The following is a 26570-nucleotide window of genomic DNA, read 5'->3' as shown; positions in this document are numbered from 1 at the left end:
AAAAGATCTTCTAAGGCATTGAGACAGAACTGCATGTTTAAGATATGAGCACCTCAACACACCCAAAGGTGTATAACTTGAAATGATTACATCACACCATCATCCGCATGCGAATGACACACTGCACAGCATATAATAGCTTGGGTAAATGGTGATGACTGGCTTTTAACTTCATGGGAGGAAGAAGCACGGAGGAAGCAGAAAATCTCTAGGTTATTTCAATTAGAGCTTTCTTTGTCAAGTGCATAGGAGCTGGAAGTTCCTGGCTTGAAAGCAGTACTCTTACTTTTTCCTAGAAAAGATCAGCTAGAAAAAGCCTATCGTTTCAGTTCATATGATGAACATTTACTTGGAGCTCTACGTTCCACATGGGAACAGATAAACTGAAGTGATCCATGCTGCAAACAGAGCCTTTTCAGCCTCTCCGAAGTCACGCTGTTCACATGTAAAGACTCTTGGAAGTTTTCCATTCGAAGTTTAGAGCAATAAAAGGAAAAAAATATAAGCACTTGATCTGAAAAAACTTGTGTTTTTTGTAAGCATTCAAATGCAGAGCTCACTAATTCAACACATTATAAGAATCTTTGGGAAATGTCTACAATCTGTAAAGCTGAAGTTGTTAAAGAACAGGATCACTCTCTGAGGTTATCAAATACAACCTTAGACATCCCTACCTCAAAAGTGTTTTCTTCAGTCCTTGAAAATCCTTTATTTTACTGCGCATCTCACGTGGTAGAAACACTTTTTTTCCTGCATTTAAGGACAAACGAATGCTTTACCAGCTTTAAAGAACACTGTTAAACCAAACCAGTACTCCCTCTGTCGGCCATGCAGATGCATAGTCGTCCCACTTACCAGCCGCTTTGAACAGAAGTGAGAGGAGAGAGAAAATAAGAACAGTTAGTTAGCAGAATGGTAATATTTCTAAGCTTTGGCCTTTCAAAAATGAGTTCTTTAGATTATGAAAATTGAGTGTCATAAGCAGGTTAGCTGAAATAATTTTAACATCTTAATTATAAAAACATGAACCCAGTTGTTATGACTTTTCCTAAAATAATCAATTCACTTCACCCTCATTTTAATCAGCTTGTTTTTCCTAATTATCCTCAGCAGCTTATTTCAAGAAATCAGCAGTCTAATGGTTTAGAACTCCAATTAAAAAAAATATTTATAAAAACCTCATTTATTAAACCTCTGTACATAAAAATGAACATGTATGTACAGCAAGTTTACATGAAGAAGGATGTTACAAAAGATACAGTGGTAATTAAAACTGATCCACATAAATAAAAGTTTATAAAAATACTTGAAGTGGTGAAGATAATGCTGGTAATCCCCGATCATTTTCATCCAATTTCCACGACTTTGACATGGGAAGCCTTAACTTCAGATTTTTTTAAAAAACATTCTGAATATATTAAACTTATCTACAGGATAATTAGCAAAATCTATAAAGTATCCATTATTGTACAAAGGATATTAAAAAAAAAAAATCACCAATCCACCTGAAATTCAAGGACAATGCAACTCTTAGCCAAACTAATGAACAATAAGACAAGTCTCTCTTTTTAGTGCGAAGAACAATTTACTTGCCAAAGCAAATCAATAGTCCCATTATTCCTTAGTGGAAGAATGCAATTTGGGAACTCTGTATTTTTCTGGCTGGATTGGTTCTGGTCAAGGTGGAAGCCCTGCATTGACTTCAGTTTTGAGGAAGAACAGGGGCAGAGCTGTAATCTTTAGAGATTTTCTCCTTCCTACAAAAGGATGAGGAAGGTTATATGAGTTTGTAAAACTGAAGGAGAGAGAAGGGTGCAGGAATTTGAACATAAAGAAACAAAGGAAGACCAGTTAAAAGTCAAGTCTTTTTCTTTTGCTGGTTTCTTGGGGAATTCTTCAGCACACTTCTTATTCGAAGGTAAGTGCCCGTTGACTCAGTCATATTTTCAAATTCAAAAGGTGCTATACCTACAGCAAACTTGCTCATATCAGGAACAGGATTTGAGCTCTTTGCAGATGACTCAGTGCTTGTCACCACTTTATTATCAACCGTACTTTCTCCATCGTTAACCTTGTGATTGGGAGCAGGCACGGTGTTACCCAGCAGGTCTTCGGAATCTGAATTATCAGGATCTTCCTTTAAATTAAGTGAACTATTACCTGGATTAGGACTAGTTAGAGGATGTTCATTTTCTGGTACCTGTTCACTGATACTGGAAAACTTAGTTTCCAATGTTACCATCTTATCAGATGATCTTTCTTCTGCAACAAGATCTACTTCGTTCCTGGATGGTGATGATGTAACAGAATTTCCAGTTAAAGGTGTATCAACAGGGATATCAGAGTCACTGTTTGTGCTTTCTGCTTGCTCTAATGCTGCCCAAATTAATCGCTGCTGTTCCTCTAGTTCTTCCAAGGTCAGAGTATCCTCATCCATGGTTGAGTCCACTATTTTTGGCTGAGAAACATCACCGGAAGAATTTAATGATGGAACAGTGTTAGGAAGAGGAGGATGGGTGGGTGTTGAAGGTTGAGTTGGTGTAAGACTTCGTGGAGTAAGTGGAGGTGTGCCTTGCGGTAAAGGAGGAGGAGTTGAAATCACTGGAGGTCCAGGTGGCAGTGGAGGTTGGAACTGGAAACTGTTAGTTGTTTGAGATCTTTGTGACACTTCCACATCTAGAAACAGATAACAGGCTTCTATTAGAATCTGAAGTCTGACTAGGACAACATTCAATGCCAAAGCTTTAGGATATGAACTATCAGACATATGCATCCTCATACCTGGTTTTCAGCTGAGCTAGAACGAGCTTTCTTAAAGTTTCAACATCCACTCAAATTACCTGTTTGGGGATTTTAACTCTCCTGGCCAATTCACAAAAAAACTATGAAACAAACAAATCTCTTGAATGTACTCAACAGACTTTTCTTCCAGACTTAAGACACACTAAGGTACCCTCTCTTATAAGAAATCCAAAAGCAAAGATAAAAGCTTCTCCATCTATTCTAACATTAAAACAACACCAAGACCCCCTGTTAGTTTGACTCATTTTTAAAGTTGTGAGTTTGTAACATCCTGAAGTATTTAATCCAAGTATTTTAGGATTTGGAGGTCTTTATGACAGAACTTTCTTTAAGATACATCTGAAGTGAAGAGATTGGAATGGGTAACCAGGATTCCAGTTGCTTTGAGCACATCTGAAACTTCTTGCTTACCTTAAGCATTACCACAGTGAATACTAAAGCACTGGTTTCTCTTTGTCTACAGTAACATTTCAATCCAGAGAAGTTATTTTGGAAATAAAAATTGAAACTAGGGAAAAAAAAAAAAAGAAAAGCAGAATAACTATACCAGAATCTAGGTCCATGTCAGCTACTGCTACCTCCAAGTTGTCTTTAGGTCGTTTTGAATGGTGAGAGCTTGGCTGCGGTGCAGTCCTTTTATTGCTAGATTTTGAACTTGGCTGAAAGGAAGTCAACCAGGAAAACAAAGTAAGTTAGAATTAGATTATTTAATGTAACATTTCCAGCTTTAAGAACACATGTAAAACAGTTTTGTAATTATAGTTATTCAGTGATTGAGTTTGTAAACTTAAGTTTGAGGCATTTAATGAAACTGAACAGACCTGTAGTTTGGTTAGGCTGAAGTAGCAAAGGAGCATTATTAAACAGTGGAGACTGAGTGCAGAACATCTATCTTCCCCTCTTTAATGGAAATATTCTACAGTGGACAATACTAGGTGAGAGTCAGAGAAGAACCGAGAATCATACACAACAGTGTTTTCTCAAGTCACTGTGTTAAGATTACTGTAAGTCATGTCTACAGCAAGCTTTTCACTCATTAGGGAAGTCTGGAAACAAGATCGGTTTTAGGCTGAGAAGTTTATACCTTATATCCTTATACCTTATATCTTTTTTTCTAAACATGAAACTCTTCTGTTAGAACAGGCACGCCAAGTTACAGACTACCTTACTGGTTCACTGGACTGAAAAAAAATACATCACTACAGAGTTAACTGTTACTGTAAAACTAATAAAAGCACCAGGATTTCACAACTGGTGGTGTCAATGAGATGGTCTGAATGAAGACAAACAAGAAATTATTGTCTCCATTAACTACATGACGACTTCTCTTTTTTGAGAGTAAAACTAGGATATATTCACCGCATGAAAATTAGACAGGTAGTGAGCAAAAACATCCTTCTGTTGAGACGGCTGCATGGGGATGGAACCAAATATCTGCCATTCCTACAACAACAAAAAGAGAGACAAAAGGCTGAACACTGTGTGTGTTTGGCTTAATAATAAGACAGTAGAACTAAAGAGAAATGCTAAGGGATTAACAAGCAAGATGAATTCATCCTCTCATCAGAAACCTTATTTATCAGAGGTAAACAGATCTCAAGTAGGAACTTAGGAAGGCAAACCAAAAGTACTGCAACCTGTGAATACAAAGAACTAATGGAGTGTACTATTATTATTATTACTTGGTAATTTATTATTATTGTTATTACCTGACAGTACTCGTAATAATAAAAAAGCATCACAAGAACATGCAGAAAATGTAGACAGGCAAAAGGAACAGGCAAACTCCTACATAACATTTTGTCTTTAAAGGAAACTCAATTAACCTAGACTCCTGTTGGTCTTATAATGGAAATAAACACCACAGAAGCACTGCCAAACCCTGCCCAGAATATATCAGATGTCACCTGAACAGCCTCCACCTCCAAAGCAAGCACTTAAATAGCTGTCGAAAGAAAACTGCCAGATGGATGATGCAGAACATTAAACTTGGCTAACAGCAATAAGCATTAATAGGCTGTTCAGAAAGCAGACAGCCACTTACATCTGGGATCCCACTCGGAGTGGAGATATTAAAGCCTGGATAGTTAATCAACTTAGAGACATCATAAGTGACATGTTTTGGTTGAAGATATCCTTCATCTTCTGTTTCATTATCACCTATAAATAAAAAACATAATTATTACCAATGCTAATTAATGCTACTGAATAAATCCACAGGATCACGTACACAGTTTTGGTTTTTGGAATGTAAGTTGATAGATCTAACACACACACACCTTTACCATCATAAAGAGCAAGTCCCGAGTGCTCCATTTCAGCCTCTTTGAGCCAACCTGGAGGATAACCAAGCTGACGCATGCGATATATAAATGGAGGAAGACTCTTAGCTGTGACACCAAGCGCATCCTGAAGTTCCCCACTGAGTTGAGAAAACAAGAAGTCCGTAACTGAGTTTGTATTTTTTTTTTTAAAGGAAGTTACTAACACACTGTTACATTCTAAATGAGCAAGCTAAAATAATTTAGCTCAAACCATGTTGCTGGTCAATTCCAGAAATAACAAGGTTGGGGCAAAAACAACTCTGATACTAAAGAAAATCTGTAACATTTCTCCACACAAATGTACATATGGTTAGACATTCTATGGGAATTCTACTCTTAGAACAACTCACTCCATGGCTTTTTACTTCTTGCTCGTGGCCTTAACTGTCGCTACAGGAAGGGTGGAACTTAACAAAACAGAAAATTTACTGATGATTTCTGTAAAGACTGATACCATCATATTACAATTTTTAAAAAATTTTTGGAATAGAGAGAAGACAGCAAGGGACACTCCAAGCTCAGTATTTTCAGATTCCTGCATGCATTTTAGTTACTTTATACATTAGGAACTTAATGTATTTGCAGTTCTCCCTGTGAAAGGCATCTGAAAAGCAACAGCATGAAATAGTTCTCCCTACGTTAAGGAAAGGGTCATGGGGAAAGGCAGTGAGATGTGGTTTGAAAAATGCACAATTTATTAAAAATTGGCAAACAAATTCAAGCAGAATACACCCATAATTAAGAGTAGCAGATGGACTTATAAGATTTTGAATAGCAACATCTGGCATTTCAAAGGCAGAAAAGTCATTCCAGAAAAACATTGCAACAGCTAATGAAAGGAAAAGAGATACCTAATTACTCCTGGTTTAAATTTTCCAAACCTCTCTTCTACTTCCTCTGCATGATAACGCTGCTGAAAATTCTGATTGCTTGCTTCACCACAAGCTTCCATAAACTCCTTTCTCTTCTCACTTATACGAGCTGCATTTCGTGGCTTGAAGATAATACAATTGGGAAGTTTAAGTTTGGACAATTTACAGTTCGTGCACGTCTTCACCAAATGTAAAACTGGTATTCCCTGCAAGCAAGCTTACTTCACATGGCAGAGGTATAGCTACAACTGTAATGAACACTACATACTGAAAAAACAGAGAGTATTTGCATCTTATCAAGCAGAAACAGGAGACATATCTAAGGACATTCTGCAGTTTGAACAAAGGAGACGCTCAAAATGCTATGCTATGAAAATGATTTACATTCTGATTTGGAGTTAGAACTTACATGTATGAGCAGTACGACTTAATCAGAAGAGAAGAATAACTGCACATCCTGACCACTGCATCTATTTTCTATTTTTATTTTTTAAATGGTGTAGATCCAATGAAACATTTCTTGAAGAGAGGCACAGCCTCTTAAATACTAATGTAGAGCTTACCTTTGGACAGTCCTTTATTTGATGGTCTTCAGAGCCACAATTGAAACAATGCGATTTTGGCCTGCTTAAAAATACAGGAAAAAATATATATATTAAAGCTGAAAATGACTTTGCAACATTAAATGCACCTAATTATTTTAAACCTAAGATTTTACTAGACTTAGAAAAACACATAAGCACTGTCTGCTGACTCCTGCCTTTCTTGACTATTAATCTTCAAAAGTAAGCAAGAGAATTTTATATCATGTTCTTACATAGGATAAAAAAAACTGAGAAAAACAGACACAGGATAATAATAAATTTAAAAAACACATGACAGCATGTGGAGAGGAAAACAAAACAAAGCAAAACCCCTGAAGTTACAGCAGAAGAGCAGTACTTCCAGGAAGAAACTCGTATAATATTTCATAACCTGTATAACAGACATAAGAGGGAATAAGATTCTGCATAAGAGGAAATAAAATACTAACAGAATAATTCAGGTTGGACCTCAGGATGTCTACAATGCAGCTCCCTACTCAAAGCTAGGTCAGCTATAAGATCAGATCAGGCTGTTCAAGGCTTTATGCAGTAAAGTCTTGAAAACCTCTAAGGAAGAAGGCTGTGTGACTTCCCTGGGCAACATGATGCAGTATTTTACTGTCCTAATGGTGAAAAAGCTTCTCCTTGTGCCGTGTTACAGACAGAATTCTCTGAAGGATTTCTGCTTCAATATGCAAACATTGCATTTATTGGTACTGTATGAACAAAACAAAACCTACACACTAAAGCTGATGCCATGTCCTGAGGGAGAAAAGAAAGGATGTTAACACAAGACTTTAAATACAGAATACTGATATAGATCCCTCAGCTGTATACTGAAGTACAGTATTTATTTCTCTTCTGATGCTTGCATCATCAAAGCTCTGACAGATCTCACAATACCAAGAAACAGCATTGCAGAAATAAGCAGGAGGAGCAGCATGACTACTACTTCGGAAAGTCCTGGCCCAGAGCTTGAAGAAGTTACACAGACTGTATGCTGAACTGCAACTGCCTTCAAATTTAATTCTCCCTGTAAATTCCCATCGTGGCACACATTTCCAAGGTTATAGGAGGGAATGTCCCTATCTCTAACAAGTCTTTGGACACTGTCTTCTGAAGATTTATCAAATTAGGATGGGAAACATGCAGAGACAAAAGGGTGACACAAGAATAAGTGTCCAAGATGACATCTGCCCACCCCGCTCTAAATCCAACCTGTCGAATTCTCTAATTAGATAAAACAAAGCACATGTTTTGCTCCTCCTTTGTCTGTTATTTAAATACAAACATTTGCAGTGATTCAAGTATTTTATCACCACTCTGTACAATGAGAATGACCCTTCAATCTGGCTTTCCCTTCAGATGGCAACATTTCTAATCAAAACATAGTTTAATTCATTATTTCCCTTCGTTCTGTAATTCCTGATGAAAGCTGAGATGGTATTCATTACAATGAAATCAATGATTTCAGATGCTATGAAAACCACACAGATTTTCAAGTGTAAACTCATTTAACTTTACTTCTTACCTCCCATAAAAGCTATACCATCAACTCTTAAATCACCTGTCTTAATAATAAAGTAAGCCATATGGAAATTGCTCCAGAAAACAGTAAGAATGACGGCAGTACACCAATGCAAGGATGACAAAGCAATCAGTAAAAAGAAGCCACAGAAGAACAGGGCACAAACAACGTCAGAAAGCTTTTGCACATTGAATATAGGCCCTTCCTAAAAAAATTCAGCAAACCACAGAGATCCACTGACTGCAGAGGCTGGTTTACTTCAACTCAGTGCTCAAGTACACTCAAGGGTTTAGTATATATGGGAATAATCACAGTACACATCTAACTTTGCAGCTCAAAACTTTATATTTAAGAGTAATACAAACCTTTTTGGTTTTACTTGTATTTCTTGTCCATCTAGGGAGAGAATCTGGCTGAAAACTTGCTGATATCTTTAGATTTCAATAAGGAACTGCTACTGGATGAAGCAAAATTTCAATCTTGTTTAAAATATCAATGAAAACCTACTAGGGCTTTGCATAAAATATTGACTTTTCTGGATTGAAGATACATTGATACAGAGGGTGCTCAATATGAAGCCTGCACTTCAGAATTATCAACTATAAAACTACGTCCACTATATTTGCTAAGAGGGGCTTGTGTTGTTTTCTACTACCCAACTTCTATCCAATAAGCTATTTTGTTCTTTACAAGCACTTGCTAAAACCGAAGCTCATAGGCAGAAGTTTCATATTACTAATTCTGACATATTTTATATCAATCTTAATACTTTTTGGTAGAGTTTCAAAACTGTAACTCACATCTCCACTAAATGTAGACAGGTCGTATCATAGTACTTGTGTTTGCGTTTTGACTGCAACTTATTAGCTGTTCTGCCTACTTGTCTAGCAAAGTATGAGAAGAGAAGAGGGCCACAGGTGAATCAGCATGGAAGAGACTTAAGAGGTAAAGTTCAGAAGCACAGTAGTTTCCAGAGTCTAACAGTTGCTTTTAAAAAGAAAAGCAGATGTCAGATACTGGTTTGACACACTGATTGGTACTTCAGCCATTTAGAACCATGGTATTTCATACACCACTTAACTATTAAGTGCTATTTTAGGCTCAGTGTCTACAGGAGCTCTAAAGATGAGGTAATTTTGAACTGTAATACCTCTGCTCTGGCAAAGCTGACAAACACAAAAGCTTAGCCAGGGTTAACTTTACATTTTAGGAGAAATTCTCCTGCTACTCATCCAGGTTCTTTATCTGGAGGTTGGGAGATTCTACAAATATCATTTGGAGAGGACTGACTTGATACATTACAACAGGCAGCTTCCAAATGTAAAATTACAGCACAGTGCATACACAGTTCAATGGCAGCCACAAGAAAAGCCAGATTAGCTGGCTTTTTGATTTACAATTTCCTTTCAGATACAAATCATTTTCTAACACTAGGGAGTTACTGTTATGACAAGTCTGTTAACTAGAAAGTGCAGAAATGAACTGTGAAACTGTTTTTCCTCTCGACTCTCTGTTGCCAAAGTAATATATGGAAACTGGGGAGATGGGATTATTTGAAGGGGAAAAAAAAGAGAAGTATCTTGTTCAATTTCTTTTTGTCACCAAGGACTCCCATATTAAAAAATATTTTCTCAAATGTTTCCCTCAATGCCACTTTCTAAATACTGGCTTTAGTACATTATAATGGAACCAACTTTAGAATGGATGCAGGGTAAGAACATCACATAATTGAATATTATTAAAAGATTTTCTCCCAGATCCCAAATTTGGCAAAAATTATCTTAGAGAGTATTTGAGTCTGCTGAGCCCTTTTCTTCTCCCATATTACAGATTTCACAGAGGGAAACAACTTGCTTGTATCTGGAATGAACTTTCTTTCCAAACCTAACTGCAGACTGGCCCAGGAAAGCCCTGCATTCACAAGATATATTTACAGGAGCACAGCATTCACTCTTCTTGAAATCAGTCAGCCAATCACACCCAAACACTTGTACCTTTTGAGAACAAAATCCACGAATTTCCCATTAAAACTTTTCATCTTTAATAACTGGTAGGGTTTTAATAGTGATGCACAGTCTTCTGAAATGAATCTGAGCTCAATTTACCCAACTGGCACTCTTTGGATTTGGTAACCAGATAAAGACCCTTGTTTTAGCAAACAGGATACTTAGGTATTTCCCATCCTTCTGTCAGCTGTGGATTCTCATTTAATATAGGCTGTCCCAGTTTATCAAGACAAAAATTGGTAAAATACAGAACACTTCCTACAACCTGTAGAAAAAAAGTCAGAAAATTGTCAGAAAGGTGTCAGCATTTAGGTCAGATTATCGGTAGCATTTCTAGAAATTTACACCACTTGGAATTCTTCCAGGTTTTTCACCCACTCTGTATACATTTACAAATAATACACACACCCATACCCATGTCTGTACCAATCAGCACTTTTTTTTCCTACTAAAGTGGCCAAAACATGCTGAACTTTACTGCTATTACATCGATACAAGAAATTTAACGAGATTTTATTTTAATGCTAGTGTGTATTAAATATGTAGAATGAAGAGTCAGACCTACCATTCAAGAGCATATAGTCAAAAACTTACACTAAAAGCTTCCTTAGTTTTTTTAACAGAATTCGAGCTTGCTGTTTTACAGTCCTCTTCTAAAAGAACACTGGAGGGCTGAGATGAAAAGTAAAAACACAAGTCCATGATTAAATATAGCAGACAGTATAAAGAAGAGCTCCAGAATTACCAAAGTACATAAAAGGCACAAAATATGGAGTGCAACTTCTACTTTTTCTTGACACATTAGTTAAATAGAGACATTTATGATAATAATAATAATGATTTCCACAGTCCAAAATATCACTTACATCATTTCTCTCTTTTCATTGTTATGATCCTCTTTTTTTCCCCCCCAGAATAAGCAGTTTTATAACACTTATTTGATAGCCATCTAATTTGCAGTTGTAGAAAAAAAATCTAGAATTTAGCTACTTAACAATGTAAAATTTCAGTATTACCACTACAATCCTTAAAGTACCTGAGGCTTAAGACTGAAGTGCATTTTTTCTTGTTCATCCCTCTGTTGCTCTTCGTATTTGTGAACTAAATTAAAAACAAAATCTTCGATTTCTTGATGATACTGCCTGCAACAGAGTAAAGCATAAAAAGGTGAAGAAAAGAGCGAGACTGAAATACACACAAATATCTTTTGAAGCATCTACCATTTACTGCTTCAGGATTAACACAAAGGGCAGACAACTCTGAGCTGAGAAGGAGGGAGCAGTTAACACACTATATTTACCAACAACACTCCAGCAACGTTTATTCAGGAGTTCCAAGGATTCACACTTCATTTTACAATAAATACCGACATTGCTACTGAACACAAGAGAGCTCTTGTCTTTTGCTAATTCCTACCCTTTCTCCTCCACATACTAACAAGTGTACGTTACTAAATATGACACATATTCTTTAGGCAAACATATCCAAACAAAAACCAATGTCTGGCCTCCTATCGGGATTTTTTTATTGAAAAGCTGAAGTACTTACTTAGAAATTACATTGTTCATAAATAAAATCTGCAACAGAGGCCCGTCAATTTTTGAGTTGTCCACTGAAATTCCACTGCAAGAACAGAACATATAAATGCTTATTACATCAGTTTTATTGTAAATACTCCCTATTCAGTTGTCACAGCAAAGAGTCTGCATTCCAGAGAGGAATGTTTGGCCAATACAAGTTTCATTATTTTATGAAGTTCCTATTACCTTAAACAAAAATCCTTCTCCTCTGAGCAAAGTATTTTGTGGCTCATTGTTTGAAGAACACAAAACAGAATATGGAAGTTTTCTTGTAAGAGCATATAATAAAACGGAGTAAACAGCATTAAGATCTTTTAAGATCTCACAGTGCCATCAAATGACTAGACACTACCTGGAGAACAACAAAATAGTTCTCTTACTTATGTAACTATTGTAACATACTTGCACTTGCTGCCAAACTTTACAAAAAGTAAAGCAGTCTTTCCTTAAAGTAATCACAAACAAACGAACATGAATATATACGTATACACATACATACATAGAGTAACACCAACACAGTTCTTGACAATGAAGTCTAACAAACTTCATGAGAATGGAGTTGGACAGAAGCACTGTAAACCAGCAGTAACATACCTGGGGCGAGTCAGAATATTCAGCTTTCTTTTAAGTTCTTGATGTTACCTTCTAGTTAAGGAACATTGCTTTCTTCAGAAGGCACAACAGCACCTTAATCATTTGCAGGGCTAAATAAGAAAACACCTAACAAAAAGTGCACAGAACATTGCCTGAATTATGTCTTTTTGTAGTTAAAAGACCAAAATGCATCACGAAAGGGTGAGCGGTGAGATGGTTATGTATAGATAACTAACTGTAAAGAGGACATCTCAGACGTCAAGCTGCGGGTGTTCATCCCAACAGCTCCTCAAGGAACCATTTGGCAGTTTAAATTTTTTTCTGTTAAAAACGGATTCCTTTTCTTCACGAAAGCAGAAAGGAGTGCAACGCTAGGCGTTTTAACCTGTTCCAGCACCCAAGAACTCAACAGCCCCGTAGCCAAGAGAAGGGCACACTGAGGCTGCAGTGAGAGAAAACCGTCCCCGAGCGGCGGGAGCAGCGCCCGGGGCTGAACGCGAGAACTACGGGCAGCGGCCCCTCACGGCCCCGCGCCCGGCATCAAGGGCTGCGCGGGAGCAACGCAGGGCGCGGAGCCTGGCCCGGAAGGGATCCGGCGGCGGCTGGCAGCCCCCCGTCCCCGCCCGCCGCAGGCCCCGCCAATCCCGTCAGGATATTCTCCTCCCGCAGCCGCCGCACCGTCTCCTCGCAGCCCCGCAGCCGCTCCTGCAGCTCTGAGAAAGCTTCCTCGCGGTCCTCCTCTTCCTCGTCCGCATTGAGGCGAGGCGGCGGCGGCCCGTCCTCCCCCTCGAGCTGCTCGAAGAGCTCGCGATCCCCGAAATCCACCTCGGCCGCCATCTTAAGCCGCAGCAGGAAGGGCGGGGCGCGGGGAGCGCCGGAAGGCCGCCGAGGGGCGAAGGGCGCCGCGCGCCCTATTGAGAACCGCGGGACCGCGGCCCCCAGCATGCACTGCGGCCAGGGCGGCACAGCCGCGCCGGGCTGTGCCCGCTGTGCATGCTGGGAGCTGTAGTGGAGCGGAGGACGAGCTCCGCCGACGCGGGAGGCGCAGCCTGCAGAAACCACCTGCGGTGCCAGCCGCCTTCCCGCCTTTTTTCTTTTTCTGGAGAGCAGAACAGCAGCACCAGCAGGGCGCAGCACCGCGCCACTGCTTTCAATAGATCGCCCGCACTAAGATTGCATCCAAACCGTCCCCAGACTAAGGTACCCTTTCAGCACACGTTTATACAACATAAAAGCACCTTAGGGTTTGGTTTTTTTTTAAATACATTTCATAAAAAAAGAAACCTAACGCTTGCCAGTACTTCAGCAATTCTGAATAGTGGGGAAAAAAAAAAGTTAGCCCAACTCACAAAGGGAGGAATGAATTCACTACTCTTCAGCAAATTCCTTATTTTAACAAAACTGTCCTTCCAAATAGGCAAAGCAAAACAAATGCTTCTGACATCCTTACTGAGTTTCCTCTGAGTTCTGCCCTAAAGACAACTTGATTAACATAAAGTAAGACCTTAGAGAAAAAACTTCTTTATTATTAACCAGGTTTTTGCGCTGGATTACGTGCCTAGTGGCCCAGACTGCTAAATAACATCTACACAATGTTTCTTTCATGTTTCAAGAATCGAAAATAACTGTACAAGGTTAAAGTACAAAAGTACACAAGACAGTGGACACCAAATATCCATGTATGAGTTCATCCCATCTGCTGCTTGGTTTGAAAAGTAGAACTTTAACTAAAAAATACTGTCCTTCTATAGCTCTGTCAAGTTTAATGGAAGTGGGTATAACCTGATTACAACACTAACACCAGTATCACTGATCTGATATTTACAAAAAAAATTGTATTTATCAATAAATTAAAGTCAATGCAACACCCATGCAAGCTAGAATGCTAGCTTTTTGGTGAACAAGGACCCAACATTTGAACAAGAACCTTCCAAAGTCCCAAACTTTAAAGTTGTTTGTACTCAAACCGCATCCATTCCTCGCATTGAAGATGTAAACCCCAATCCCATTCCTCTCTGTGTATGCGTCTGTGATCTTGCCATTTCATACTGTGCATCTAGATTTCTGAAAACCTCCTCCTGTTGTTTCAGCGTTTTGTAGCTCTCTTCATCAACTGAACTACAGCCAGCTTCATCCTCACTCTGGAAAACAGAAGAAAGTAAAGCAATAGCTTCACAAGAAGTGGTATTTTCATATGCTACAGCTACCCTAAACTCCTGATAATTCTGAATTCTTAAAAGCCTTTCAAAACAAAAGGCACCTGCTTTTGCTGCTGTAATAAGGCCAGTATAGCTTTTGCTCTCACTGCCAAGAAATGCTCAGAAGCCTTCAAATTCCTCTTTTGAATTCATTCAAATTAACACCTCCATTTAATTATCTATACAGAGCTATCACATATGAACATTCATTAGATGACAAATATTGGTTACAGTTAGGACTGTTGTCACAGAGCATAACAGATGCAAGAAATATCATGAAATTCTAGACTCTGAATTTAATTTAGTAACTTATGTGATCTTTAATGAGAAATAATTTGTTTTTAATTAGACCATACAGTAACCCAGTTAACCTATCCTCACTGATTTAGGCACCCTTTAAAATTAAAAACCAAACGCACTATAAAAAGTTTAACTACACATTCAGAACTCTTTACCTTAATGCCCATCAGTTTTCTGAATTTGACATTTTGGTCCTTGTTTCCAAAATTTAATTTTTCCCATATTTCTGCAGACTGCGATTTATCCTGTGCAATTTAAAAAAAAAAAAAAAAAAAAAAGATTTATCACCTTTTTACACATATTTCTGTTAATATCACAATATAGTAGTAAGCAAAGAAAAGCTGTGTTAACAATCAGACTGTTGTATAGCTGTAGCAAAGCCAGAGGCAAAATATTTCCAGTGGCATTCTTGCAGCATCTCCACAGAAACTTTTTGTGATGAAAGTGTGCTTAAGCACAGGTTTCAAAATGAGGTATATTCTTTACTTTACTTGAGTAGACTGTACTATTATATCAGAAAACATGCCTAAAATTATGGAAAAGAAAATACGTATGACTTTATAATGTTACCAGCACTTCTCAATGAAGAGATACCATCCACATCTGATAATAAAACTGGCAAGTTTTGTTAACAAAAATCAACAAAAGGATCCAATTATACTTTCTAAAATTTATAGTCAGGCATAATTCTAGGGCTTATGTAACTAGCATTTGTCACTGAACATCTAGGCTTTTTCATGTAGGCAGTCCAAACTTGTAAGATGTTTTCAAACAAGTTTTATGAAAGTAAAACAGACATTACCCCTTCTTTTTTGCCTTGCCAAAGCATCTTCCGTTTTTTCTCTTGCTCAGCAAATTTCATTGGATTCACTGCTGCTGGGTTATAATAGCTAGGTACAGCTATTCCAGTCTCTGCTAGAGCTTTTGCTTGTAGTGCTGCCATTTGAGCTGCCATTGCTATTTGAGGAGTTACTTGTGTTCCCGATGCCAGAAGAGCAGCAACGTTAATCACAGAACCTCCAGTGGCTGCAGCTGCTAAAGAAAGCAATAGTAAATTGCTAGTTAAGTTCAGTCACTTTTTCTTCCCCAAAAAACCCACTCCCACTGTGTGAGTAACAGCTTTCAAACTCTTGCTTAATAATGCATATGGGGAAGGTCCAATGACCATTAGAGCCAGCCTAACAGACAACATTTTAGTTGGATTGTTTGTGTGTGATACCTTCCCACCCTTCCGTTTCCTAGTTCTACTTGCATTTCTTCCACACGGATCAAATGAACAACCTGACAACCTGTACATCAAGTGGACAGGACTGTAACACTGCACATTGTTGTTCCTGGAGACTTTCAAGCAATTTTCAGATGTGGTACTGAGGGATACGGTTTAATGGGGAAATACTGGTGGCAGGCGGACAGACAGATTCAATGATCTTGGAGGCCTTTTCCAACCCTACTGATTCTGTGATTACTTCAAACACTCAACACACGAGCCTGCATTATCTTCCACAAATGTTATTCTTCAGAAATTAATATACATAGATTACCTGCAGCCATTTCTTGTTGCTTCTGTTTTTCAACCATTTCTTTCTCTCTCTGTTCTTGCAATTTCTTTGCTCTTTCCAACCTACAAAAAACACAAGAATGAAAGTATTTAGACATGCAAAACCAAAGAGGAACAGATTATTCATATCACATACCACTAAAATAGTAACAATTCCTGACCTTCTGGCTAATGCTTCCTGTGCATCCATAGCTGTGTTTCGACCTCGAAAAGGTGGAGGACTTGGACTCCGGCTATGACTCCTGCTGAACCTGCGGGGCTTTTCAATTCTTTTCTTTCGCTCTCTGCAACCAAATTTAAAACAGTTGCTAAAACAGTGAATCTACATTTAATAAAGCACTCAAAAACTAACTTGGAAAGTTTTCAAGAACAGCTGTCCCAGAGATTATATTACAATAGTGTAATGGTCACACTTGCACAGTAACAAGACAAAGTTAAAACAGTTTTTTCAACTGCAAGCTCTAACAATATGTAATTCCAGGTATTTATTTATCCTTTCACTTGGTATAAGAGATTTTTATTCTAACTCCTGGCAACAAAAACATCACATAACTTTTTGCATGTCAACTGCAAGAAATCTAAAATAGATCAAGGCGCAAGAAGACTCTGAAACAAAAGATACAACAGCATTATAACTGTGGTAGAGGTGAATACTGTAAATAGCCCTGAGTCAAGAACTCCAATAATACTCAGGGGAATTGCTATTCTTTTCCTTTCTGTATATTTGTCACTAGATGTTCTCTGAGCTGTTTGAGTGAAGATATCAAACCAGACAGGAGAATCATTTTTTCTTATAAGTTCTGGAGAAGGACACTACTGTGCAGAGGACTACAATGCAAGGCTTAACCGAAGGCTGACAAATGATCTGCTTAAAAACATGTTTAAACAAAACACCAACATATTTATCACATCTATCATTTAAAAACCTTCTCTAAAGGAAAAGTTGCTCTTTTGACATACACTTGTAGTTTCTTTTAAGCAACAGCCACTTAAAATACACAGAAGTAGCATTAGCAGTTATGATTGCTTTCTTTTTTCCCTGCTAAGATCATTAAGGAACAACATCACTAGAGATAAAGTTTTGTCTTTAAGCCTCTGACCAATGTTCTGAACAATAGAAGTCACCAATTCTGGATGCAAAGTTGAAATTACAAGAGAACTGCCAGATTTGCCATCAACACTAAGTTAAAATGCACAAAAGATGTCTCTGCCATTTTATACTTTAAAGTTATGAACCATCTGTGATAGTGACTAACTTGAGTAAAGCCACTTTAAATGGCATTCACCTATTCCATTTCTTCTGTTCGCAACTTGTGCAGCATCCACAAACATGAAATGCAGTCTGAAGTCACAAAAGAGATCCTTGTTTACATGACAAATCTGGTAGAATACAAAAGAAGTGAGACTTATCTTTGAATAGAAGACGACAAGATGCAGATTCAGGCACTGGGAAGTGACAGATCTGCATTCCTGAGATAAGATGTAATGCATGTTTCAAAGATACCTTCATTTTTGCCGAGAGGACTATTGTAGTTTGGTCTTGTCTTTGGTCTGATGCTTTACTGCACTGGTAAACATCAAGGAAATAAATATTTGAGCTTTTCTATTTAAGTACTTTCATTTGAAACAAGCAGATGTTGTCACGTTTTCTATCTTGTATTCAATCAATACAACAAAGTAACTACTGGAAGGGTCTAAGAGCTCAGAGAACAAAAAGATTACTTCAAACACTACCAAAGACAGATGACTTGAAAATGCAAGCTTGAAGTTGCACAAAGAACCTCCAAGGTAAGGTCAAACTATTCAGAAATGCCACTGTCACAAACTGCAACACAGGAAATACTGCATTTCATGAATAGGGAATTCATTTCACAGTTGTGTTTCTGCAAGCTGCATTTCTACATCATGTTTATCTGGCTTGAAGAGCTTTCCTTGACCTATAACTACTGCTCCAAAGACTTCATCTGAGCCCAGAGCTTGATGTAGTGGTACTGGCTACTGTTCAGGAATCATACCTTGCTTATTTTCCCTCCCTAATACCTGTCCGACAAAGCAATACTTCAGTACATTCCTGCTAGTCATTAATGCACAGTTCCAGTTGAAGAAGCTCCTATGCTACAACTATCCCTTACTACTTCCTATAACTGTTGTCCTTTCTCAGGTTAATTTGAATTCTACTGCAGAAGTGAAACAAAATAATTCCGAGAAGTGAAATTTTCACTGAGCCATTAAATAAAGAGTTTAAAGTGACATTTCAAAACATCAAATGTACATAATATAATAACCAGAAATAACAGGAAACTGAAGCCTTACAAATCATGCTGAAGGTAGCTCAGATACCAGTAAGCATAAATAATGTGTGTATACCAGTCTACTCACCCCAGCTGAAAGTTTGGTAGAAAGTGCATGGCAAAATAAAATCTGACACAAACCATGTAATTCAATATGTTCCTCCAAAAGATAAGTCTTCTTAACAGTTTCTCAAGTGTTGTTGTAGCATTACATTCTTAAGTCTCCACTGGTCCACTGTAATACTGAGTGGTCATACCTAATGTCTTTAATTTAAATGCAATTTGAAATATACTGGTAAGAATGTTACTAATTAAACTGGAACACTGGCAACACATTCTTGGGAGCTTTGAAAGGGCACCAATTTGCATCCAAGATACTTTTTTAATTTTAGACCAACAGAAAAACCCTGTCCTCACATAATATCATTAAGTCATATTTTAACTTAAGAAAATCCTTCAGAGCATTAGGAACGCAGAGGCGGCACATGCAAATAGACTGCAAACTCTACAACAAAACAATGAATCACCTTCTGAAAAACATTAATCCCTATGCGGGGAAGAAAACTTCAACTACAGCATATAGACGCCAAACAAACTAATAAGAATCTACTCAGCTGGGTTCAACCTGTGCTTCTAGAACTTAAGCTTAAGGAAGAAATGAAAACATCCAAAAGAGTGAGAAAAAAAAATGTAGATGACAAGTAATCTCATGATGAACTTAAAAATAGTTTGTAATCACTAACACATTAGTACATAATTCAAATTAGTCCATCTGACTCTCAGTTCACCCACGTACTACACTCCCTACACTAGTTCTACAGAAAAGACCCACACTTTTCTAAATTAAATTTGTTGATCTGATCAGGATTAGCAAATACACCGATCATTTGCTCCACCAGCTAGTCGTTCTCAGTTAAACTTTCATAACGCATAAACACACAGGAAAAGTGATAATTAAAATAGAATTTCTGAAGTAGCATTCTGCCAACCACACTACTCTCATACAAAACATATGAAAGTATTAGCTGCATTTTATTCTATTTTTTTCCTACTTAAATATCATTTCTATTTAAGATAGTAAAGTCAGCTGTGATATAAGAAACAAAAAGAACTTTAACTGCCATATTTATACTACTCAAAATGATGTTTTCCCCCTAAATTATACCTCTAAATAACCAATTAAGCATCTTTAATTGCTAACATGAAAACATGCTATGAAAATCTGAGACACATAAGCTGTTTAATATACCTGTTTCCATAACCAAATACACACCGCCCTGTGCTTCACCCCATGTTAATACAGCTGAGAAAAAGTAAACACAGCTACACTGAACCCCGGCATCATTTTATACTCCACAGAGCATTCAACCCATTGCCACTAAGCATGTGTGGAAGTTCACACTTACCTGCTTCTGCTCCTAGTTCTGCTTCTACTTCTGCTTCTGTGTCTGTGCCTAGATCTTGATCTAGAACGAGATCGCACACGGCGCTTTCTCTCTCTGCTGCGAGATCGGGATTTTTTCCTATCACGACTTCTGCTGCGATGACGTCTGAAACACAGGTCCAAAATTCCTCCTGTTTTAATTCATATTTCTCCTAAGGACTCATGTCCAGGTTTGTCACAGGCCAGAATGCATCAGGTAAGGTAGAGGGGACTGTAAACATTTAATAGTCCATGCCTGGAACAGCTTGGAACTAGGAGTAATAGCACACTACCATCAGCCACAAGTGATTTGTGAAGAGTTTAAGTAAAAATCATACTCATGGATACAGCCATTCTGTTTGTTCATTAAAGTGTGTATCCAGAAACAAACATATGGCCAAAATAATCTGCTGTTAAAGCCTAAAATTCAATGCAAGATAACTTCCCTCCTCCCCATGGTATTCTAGTACCTTAGAGAAGAGACGCCCAGATTTCAGCTCATGAGTCACACAAAGTCCCTCAGTACATTATCAGCTACAGCCTGTCCCATGCTGTCACGTTTGTTACAGACCACCCCAGCATGAGCAGAACTGACTGAAAAGTTGTTCTGGCAACACAGCTTGTCCCAGACATCTCTATGACCTTGAGTGTGTGCTGCGTGGCCTACTGTGCAAGGAAGCATAGACAGCATTGTCTCTGGGTAAACAACTGAATTAGGAAACAAAAAGCAATGACAGCTAAGTTTTTAGTGTCTTTCCCACCAATGCCAATAGGGAACATTTAATATATTCTATCTTACAGGTTTTCCAAACTTTGTTACTAAGTTATAGATCTGAGTTAACATTGAGGCACGACCTATAAAAAACCTCAGGTGCACTCAGTAACTTCGCTCAGAATCAATATGGAAAAAAGACAACTAGCAGCAAAAACACTGTCCATGCAAAAATACAATATACAGTGATGCTTTAGAGTTAAATTAGGTCAGCAACATTGCTCACCCAAACGTTTCAACAGTTTCTGTGAATGTATTAAAAAAAAAAAAACAACAAAGATTGATGATATAAAACAACTGACCTTTCGCGAGACCTGGACCTTGAATGACTCCTCCCTCTTGATGACTTTCTCTCTTTGCGTTTATGTCTATCCTCACCATTTTCGGATGAGTTTAAGCTCTCTCTTCCCTTGTCAGAAGAATGTTCTTTGTCGTTGTGGTCTTCAGATTTGTGCTTCTTGGAGGACTTCTCTTTGGATTCATGTCTTCTTGCCTGTTTTAAGAAGAAGTTGGTTCTTTCAGGAAAATAGTGCAACAAAGAGAGTTAGTATGGGTATCAGAAGATAAAAAATGATAAGCTGTGATGCAACATTAGTAACCTTAGGAGTGCGACTCATGAGTGATGGCTATATTACCTAATGCCACCACCTACCCAATGTTGCAAATGTACACTATTATTTGTCCCCCTCTTCCCTCCTCCCCACTAACGGATTTTTAAAAGCATCCATCAAGGTATCTTTACAGCACTTCCATGACAGTTCACATTATAATAAAAACAACCAGATTGTGGTTTTCATTTATGTATACTCTTTCCTATCTTTAAGTATCTGACAATTTACAAATATATATATAGATACACAATCACATCTGTAATTATTTGTCTAAATCTACCACGTACAAAGAATTATTAGCATCCATACAGATAGCTGCAGACATATAGTATATTGCTTTTGCAACTAAAACATTCCTCTATAGACAGATTTGTTTTTTTAGAACAAAACTCTCTTCAGTCAGCAACTTCCAACAGTTTGTAAAAAGCAAAGCAATAAGTTACACAGTTGACATCCTATTTACAGTATTTAAGTCTAATATGTACCGCTCCAAAACCTCCCACAGTAGATTTAACTTAAAGATATGCTCTCCACCATACTGCAATTTCTTCCCGCAGTGTCTCAAAAAAAAAAAAAGATTTCTTTTTATAGCTGCAATGCCAAAAATACTTAGCAAGGTCAGGCCTGATTTTTGCCAGTGTTTTCCTTAAAGACTAAGTCATGACATCAACACCTTTTCTTCATATATCCAGTTTATTTTCAGCGCTTTCTAGCATAGCCCACTTGAGTCTTACATTTAAAAGTCACACTTTTATGAGGTTGTATACATTTTAGTCTAAAGCTTGATTCTTTTCCATTTTCTTGCTCATCTAGATCTGTTCTACATTAAATACCTGTAAAATCTTTCAGTAGTTTGGAGAAGATGCTGTAACTAGCTCATACCCACATAGATCAATTCCTTATTAATGCATTTCCAATTCTCAATTCAACTATAATTCACATCCAGATGTGCTATGTTAAGATACCTTTTCCTGCTTCTAGAGTATTTTACTCCCTGAGGAACTACATGCTATAGAAAAACATGTGAATAGAGTAGGATATTACTTGTATCTTACTTTTTGAAGTATCTATTCATCTAAGTAGCTGCTCTGTTACATACACGGAAAAGAACTGCTAATATTCAGTAATTAGTCTACACACAACCAGCTTCATCTTGCAAATAATGAAAACAAATCTACCATGGGACACAGTTAATATCCTCAGTGTAATTTAGAAAGCGTTAAATAAACTGTTTAAGATTAGATCTAACAGAATGCTAAAAACACTGGACAATTTCAAACAAGGACATTTTTTTCAGAACATTAAAATAAGTTTGGTTTTCTCGATGATTTTTTTTTAAACCAGTCTTCCAGGCACACACTTAGTAATAAACACCATTATATCCCATAACGGATTTAAGATACTTTTAAGGGAAATATGAGTTTGAATGACTAATAGTTACCTTATCATGAAGTAGGCTTATAATTTTGCTATCTGAGTCTGCAGCGTCTTCAGTTCAGTCTCTTCGCGCATTAGCACGCTGAGTATGATTTATTATAGAAATGTTATCATGTGAGCTAAACAATATATTCATTTTCACAAAAACTCTCCTAGATTATTTTTCCTTCTTTTTTAATTTTTTTTTTTTTTTTAAAAAACAAAACAGAGCTTCCATTGGAATCGGGGAAGGAGAAGTTCCTGACCCAGGTTAAAGTTTGAAGTCCCTCGTCTGACCCAGCCTGCTATTGCCCCACAAGGCTTCAGCTTCCTTTCTATTCTGATGGTCCTGGTTCATTCATTTCATCTCTCCTTTGGTATGTAACCCAGTTACTTCCAAAGCATTACTGCATCCCTGTATATATATATAATTGTACATATATATATTCTTTTCAAAAAGAAAGACACAGCCTTCTGAATTTTTGCTGCTACTGCCATGCTTCCAGCTGACCAGCTTGTTTGTCAGGCTGACAGTCCTTACAGTTAAAGGACGCAATAAACAGACCTCAGTCAGGTGGATAATTGCTTTTAATATTCTTAAGTAAACTGGTATATATTATTCAAAGTCCAGAACACTAGACAGGAATAAAGCCACCCACGGCTTTTGGTTAATGGAAGCTCTGTGAAAGTTATCAAGAACACCATTCTATTTCTCCATACGAACTCTTTCAATTGGCTGTTTCCACAAAAAAAAAGAAGAAAAGAAAAGAATTTAAGTTACTAGTTTCTGAAAGCGATTTGCTATGAAACTATTACCTTGTCAACATGATGGCTGCAATCATGCTTCACTATGAAAGGATCTCCATATCCATTTTAAACTTAAAGTTTCCAATTTATTGTACTTACCATAAAAGTCACTTACATAGGTTTACATATGTGCAATACTACAAGATACTTCATACATGTACTGTACATTTACCTAATCACTACAAAGTGTTAATTACCTCTTTGCTTCTGCTCCGGCTTCTGTGTTTTCTTCCTTCAGCATCTGGAGAAGAAGATATTTTTGTCATCTACAATGTTATAGAAACCATCAACTGACTACAATCTCTCAAGTTCCTTTCAGATATTCCACCACACCAAGCCAAAAGAAGAGACTTGCAACACCAACAGTACTATTTAAACATCTATTGCAGAAACTGAATTCTAAATATTACAGTTCTTTCTTTGCATTTAAGCTCCAACAATAATAAATAAATCCATGTCACATCACTTCAGTCACATTCTAGTTTTTTGGCCAGTTAATCCCATTTTTGTGTAACCAAACATAATTAAAACAAAGAGAGTAGAATGGTTTTCTGGATTTGTTTCCTGGAATCACTTTATTATTAGCCATCTCACCATTATCTTCTGAATACTAATAAGACCTCCTTCCTCAAGACTTCATTATTTAAACTTTCAACATAATGCAGTTAAGATGCAAAAATCAAAATTAACAGCTTTTTCTTTCAATTTCATAAAGTTAATAGAACAGTTAATGTTTTGTTTTTCAAAACATGCTTAAAGAGATTTTGAATTCTATAAGCATACAGTAATTAACTGTACGAAAGCAAAAAAACAAAACAAAAACAACAAAAACCCACCAGAACAGTACTAAGCAGCTTTGCTTATTTGAAGCCCATACCTGACTTCCGCCTTCTTTCCCTTGACCGTGAACGCGATCTCGAATAGTGATGCTTCGATGTTCTCGGAGAACTGGAAGCATCTGACTGTTCCTTTTTCTTCTCCCCTTCTGGAGAGGACTTTTCTGGGACTACTCCATCTCGTTCGGTATCACTACCCTACACACAAGAACAGAAGGTTTAAAAATCAAAACTTTACGATTTAAAAACAAGAAAATTATTTGTTTAGTATTTCCTCTGATTACTTTATTTTCCCCTACGGAGTCAACTCCATGAGTTGCCATCTCATTATCAGTTAGGCCATAGTTGCACAGAATGGCATTGAACTAGATAATTACATACAGACTATTTTTCAAAACTTCATTAAGGACTAATATATAGTAAACATTTTGCTCTCCCATTCCATTAAACCGCACCTTACTTTTTTTTCCCCCCCATCAGATTTTTAGGGCTTACAATAGAAGTAAATACTGATCACTGTTTTTTAAATTTTCTTCTGAACAATGTTGTTTATAGGTCAGTTATCCTCCAGGCTCTCTTCTTCCTTTCCTACTCAATCCCTCTCCTTTTTCATCTAATGTTTTCAAAAAACTCTGCTACTTTAAGTTTTAAAGGAATTTTGAGATTTCCATGAAATGACATTTGATGTTACTTCAGAAAGATAAGGAAAATACCAGCTAACAGTCTATCTTAATCGGGTTTTTAAAAGTACTCTCCAGCTGCCACATTTCCGTAGATTACTGCTCTTACTTTCTGTACACACTGCTGCTTATTAATGCTCTTGTGCCCTTTCAGCTCTAAAAAAATAGAACAACAACAAAAAAAAAAGCTGACAGACTTCAATGAGACTACTCTCAGTTCCTCAAGAACTGGTAGAACAGCCACAGTACTTCAGTGCATCAGCACTTCACCCAGTACTTGAACAAACCTAAAGGTACTTGTAATTTAGGTGCAAAGCAAGGTCATAGTTATTCTTCAAGACTTTTTAACAGGAAAAAAAAAAAGCCATGTTAGGTGATTACATAAACAGAAGAGGTATCTTTTTCCAGGGGAGAAAAAGGGTGAGCTTTCTCCAGTAGTTTTTTTTTGTTGTTTTTGTTCTATTTCACTATTAGTCAGATTTTCAGGATAAGGACAAAAAATTCTAGATTTGATGCAAAAGAAAACTACTTAAAAGTTAACTAGAAAGGGCTTTACCATGCGAGCACCTACATTTTCCCTGCACTCCTAAGACAAATACACAGCTTCAGAAAAAAAGACATCGTGTTGGTTTTTGAGCTACTCTCACTGATTCAATTCAGTTATGGAGCAAACACCCTTACACCAGGCCACAAAAACGTGAAATGGGAGCAAAGCCACACTGCCTATATACGAAACTACCTCATTAGTAGATTCTAAGAACACAACTACAGCAGAGAAGTTTCACAAAGAAGTTAACCATAAAAAGGGGGCAAGGAGACAACAATAAACGCAAGAAAACGCTAAAACACAAGATGTGAAGCAATGTAATAAGGAAAGTTGCATGACCCAGAAGCGAGGAAGGCCGGACCGCTCCCCCACCCCCGCCCCCAGAGCCTGAGCCCCACGATTCTCTGGAGCAAAGCCCTCTGCCACAGCCGCAGCGCTCCTCTCCCAGACTAAGAAACGACAAACCCGAAGCCACAAGGCCTCCGCAGCTTTCCCCAAACTCGTAAAGACAAAGCAGAAACTTCTGGAAGCGGGAAGAAAAGTACTGGACGAAGCCCGTACACCCCCTCTCCGAGGCCCATCATGGCGGCGGCGAGCGCCATTTTGTCTCTCCGCGCACAGAGCTCCAGACCCGCTCCTTCCCACACCGCACTCCTCCCTCCCTGCGTACCGCACTCCACGCTTCGGCTCCCCCCAAAAATCACCGCTTACCGCCATGACCGAACGCCCAAGCTGCCGCTCTCCTCACCGGCCCCCTCACAGCGACGCAGTCACCTCAACAGCGGCGCGCACAAACCGAAGCAACGCACCCCACCCTCCCTCTACCCGTCAGGTGCCCGGA

The 26570-nt window shown here is 37.9% G+C and overlaps 2 protein-coding genes across 5 annotated transcripts; both read right to left on the bottom strand.

Moving 5' to 3' along the window:
* Positions 1 to 1167: 1167 nt before the first annotated feature.
* On the bottom strand, positions 1168 to 13137 carry ZCCHC8 (zinc finger CCHC-type containing 8). 2 transcript variants are annotated; one of them, XM_042865772.1, is made up of 14 exons: positions 12947 to 13137; positions 12291 to 12333; positions 11665 to 11739; positions 11153 to 11258; positions 10711 to 10788; positions 10278 to 10381; positions 8476 to 8541; positions 6562 to 6625; positions 5978 to 6120; positions 5082 to 5224; positions 4847 to 4962; positions 4162 to 4245; positions 3350 to 3461; positions 1168 to 2676 (listed from the first exon to the last, which is right to left on the bottom strand). In XM_042865772.1, the coding sequence occupies exons 1-14, from the start codon at positions 13125 to 13127 to the stop codon at positions 1859 to 1861; spliced, it is 2133 nt and encodes a 710-aa protein (XP_042721706.1). In that variant the 5' UTR covers positions 13128 to 13137; the 3' UTR covers positions 1168 to 1858. The 2 variants fall into 2 exon arrangements, with proteins under 2 accessions (XP_042721706.1, XP_042721707.1); XM_042865773.1 differs by having other exon boundaries at positions 6562 to 6622.
* A 658-nt stretch (positions 13138 to 13795) lies between these two features.
* Positions 13796 to 26554, bottom strand: RSRC2 (arginine and serine rich coiled-coil 2). Of its 3 annotated transcripts, none has more exons than XM_042865799.1 (10): positions 26441 to 26554; positions 24544 to 24700; positions 23864 to 23907; positions 21135 to 21325; positions 20044 to 20187; positions 16508 to 16630; positions 16330 to 16409; positions 15591 to 15823; positions 14944 to 15033; positions 13796 to 14431 (listed from the first exon to the last, which is right to left on the bottom strand). In XM_042865799.1, exons 1-10 carry the CDS (start codon positions 26444 to 26446, stop codon positions 14252 to 14254), a joined length of 1248 nt encoding a protein of 415 aa, XP_042721733.1. In that variant the 5' UTR covers positions 26447 to 26554; the 3' UTR covers positions 13796 to 14251. The 3 variants fall into 3 exon arrangements, with proteins under 3 accessions (XP_042721733.1, XP_042721734.1, XP_042721735.1); XM_042865800.1 differs by having other exon boundaries at positions 15591 to 15820; XM_042865801.1 differs by lacking the exon at positions 26441 to 26554 and adding an exon at positions 22885 to 22962 and having other exon boundaries at positions 21135 to 21347; positions 24544 to 24590.
* Positions 26555 to 26570: the final 16 nt, after the last annotated feature.

This window comes from Lagopus leucura, unplaced genomic scaffold (genome assembly GCF_019238085.1).
Source record: "Lagopus leucura isolate 7727_CA_CO unplaced genomic scaffold, USGS_WTPT01 Super-Scaffold_806, whole genome shotgun sequence".
Taxonomy (NCBI): domain Eukaryota; kingdom Metazoa; phylum Chordata; class Aves; order Galliformes; family Phasianidae; genus Lagopus; species Lagopus leucura.
This window is presented reverse-complemented; position numbering and strand designations above follow the sequence as displayed.

Excerpts from the sequence above, each read along its gene's own strand:
- ZCCHC8 (XM_042865772.1), bottom strand. The coding sequence starts at position 13,127 with ATGGCGGCCGAGGTGGATTTCGGGGATCGCGAGCTCTTCGAGCAGCTC. Across the intron at positions 11,740-12,290 it reads AATATTCTGACTCGCCCCAG|TGGAATTTCAGTGGACAACT; the intron begins GTATGTTACTGC and ends CTGTTCTTGCAG. Across the intron at positions 11,259-11,664 it reads ATGAACAATGTAATTTCTAA|GCAGTATCATCAAGAAATCG; the intron begins GTAAGTACTTCA and ends ACTCTGTTGCAG.
- RSRC2 (XM_042865799.1), bottom strand. Across the intron at positions 21,326-23,863 it reads GCCGGAGCAGAAGCAAAGAG|GCAAGAAGACATGAATCCAA; the intron begins GTAATTAACACT and ends TTCTTAAAACAG. Across the intron at positions 15,824-16,329 it reads GCAACAAGAAATGGCTGCAG|CAGCTGCAGCCACTGGAGGT; the intron begins GTAATCTATGTA and ends TGCTTTCTTTAG.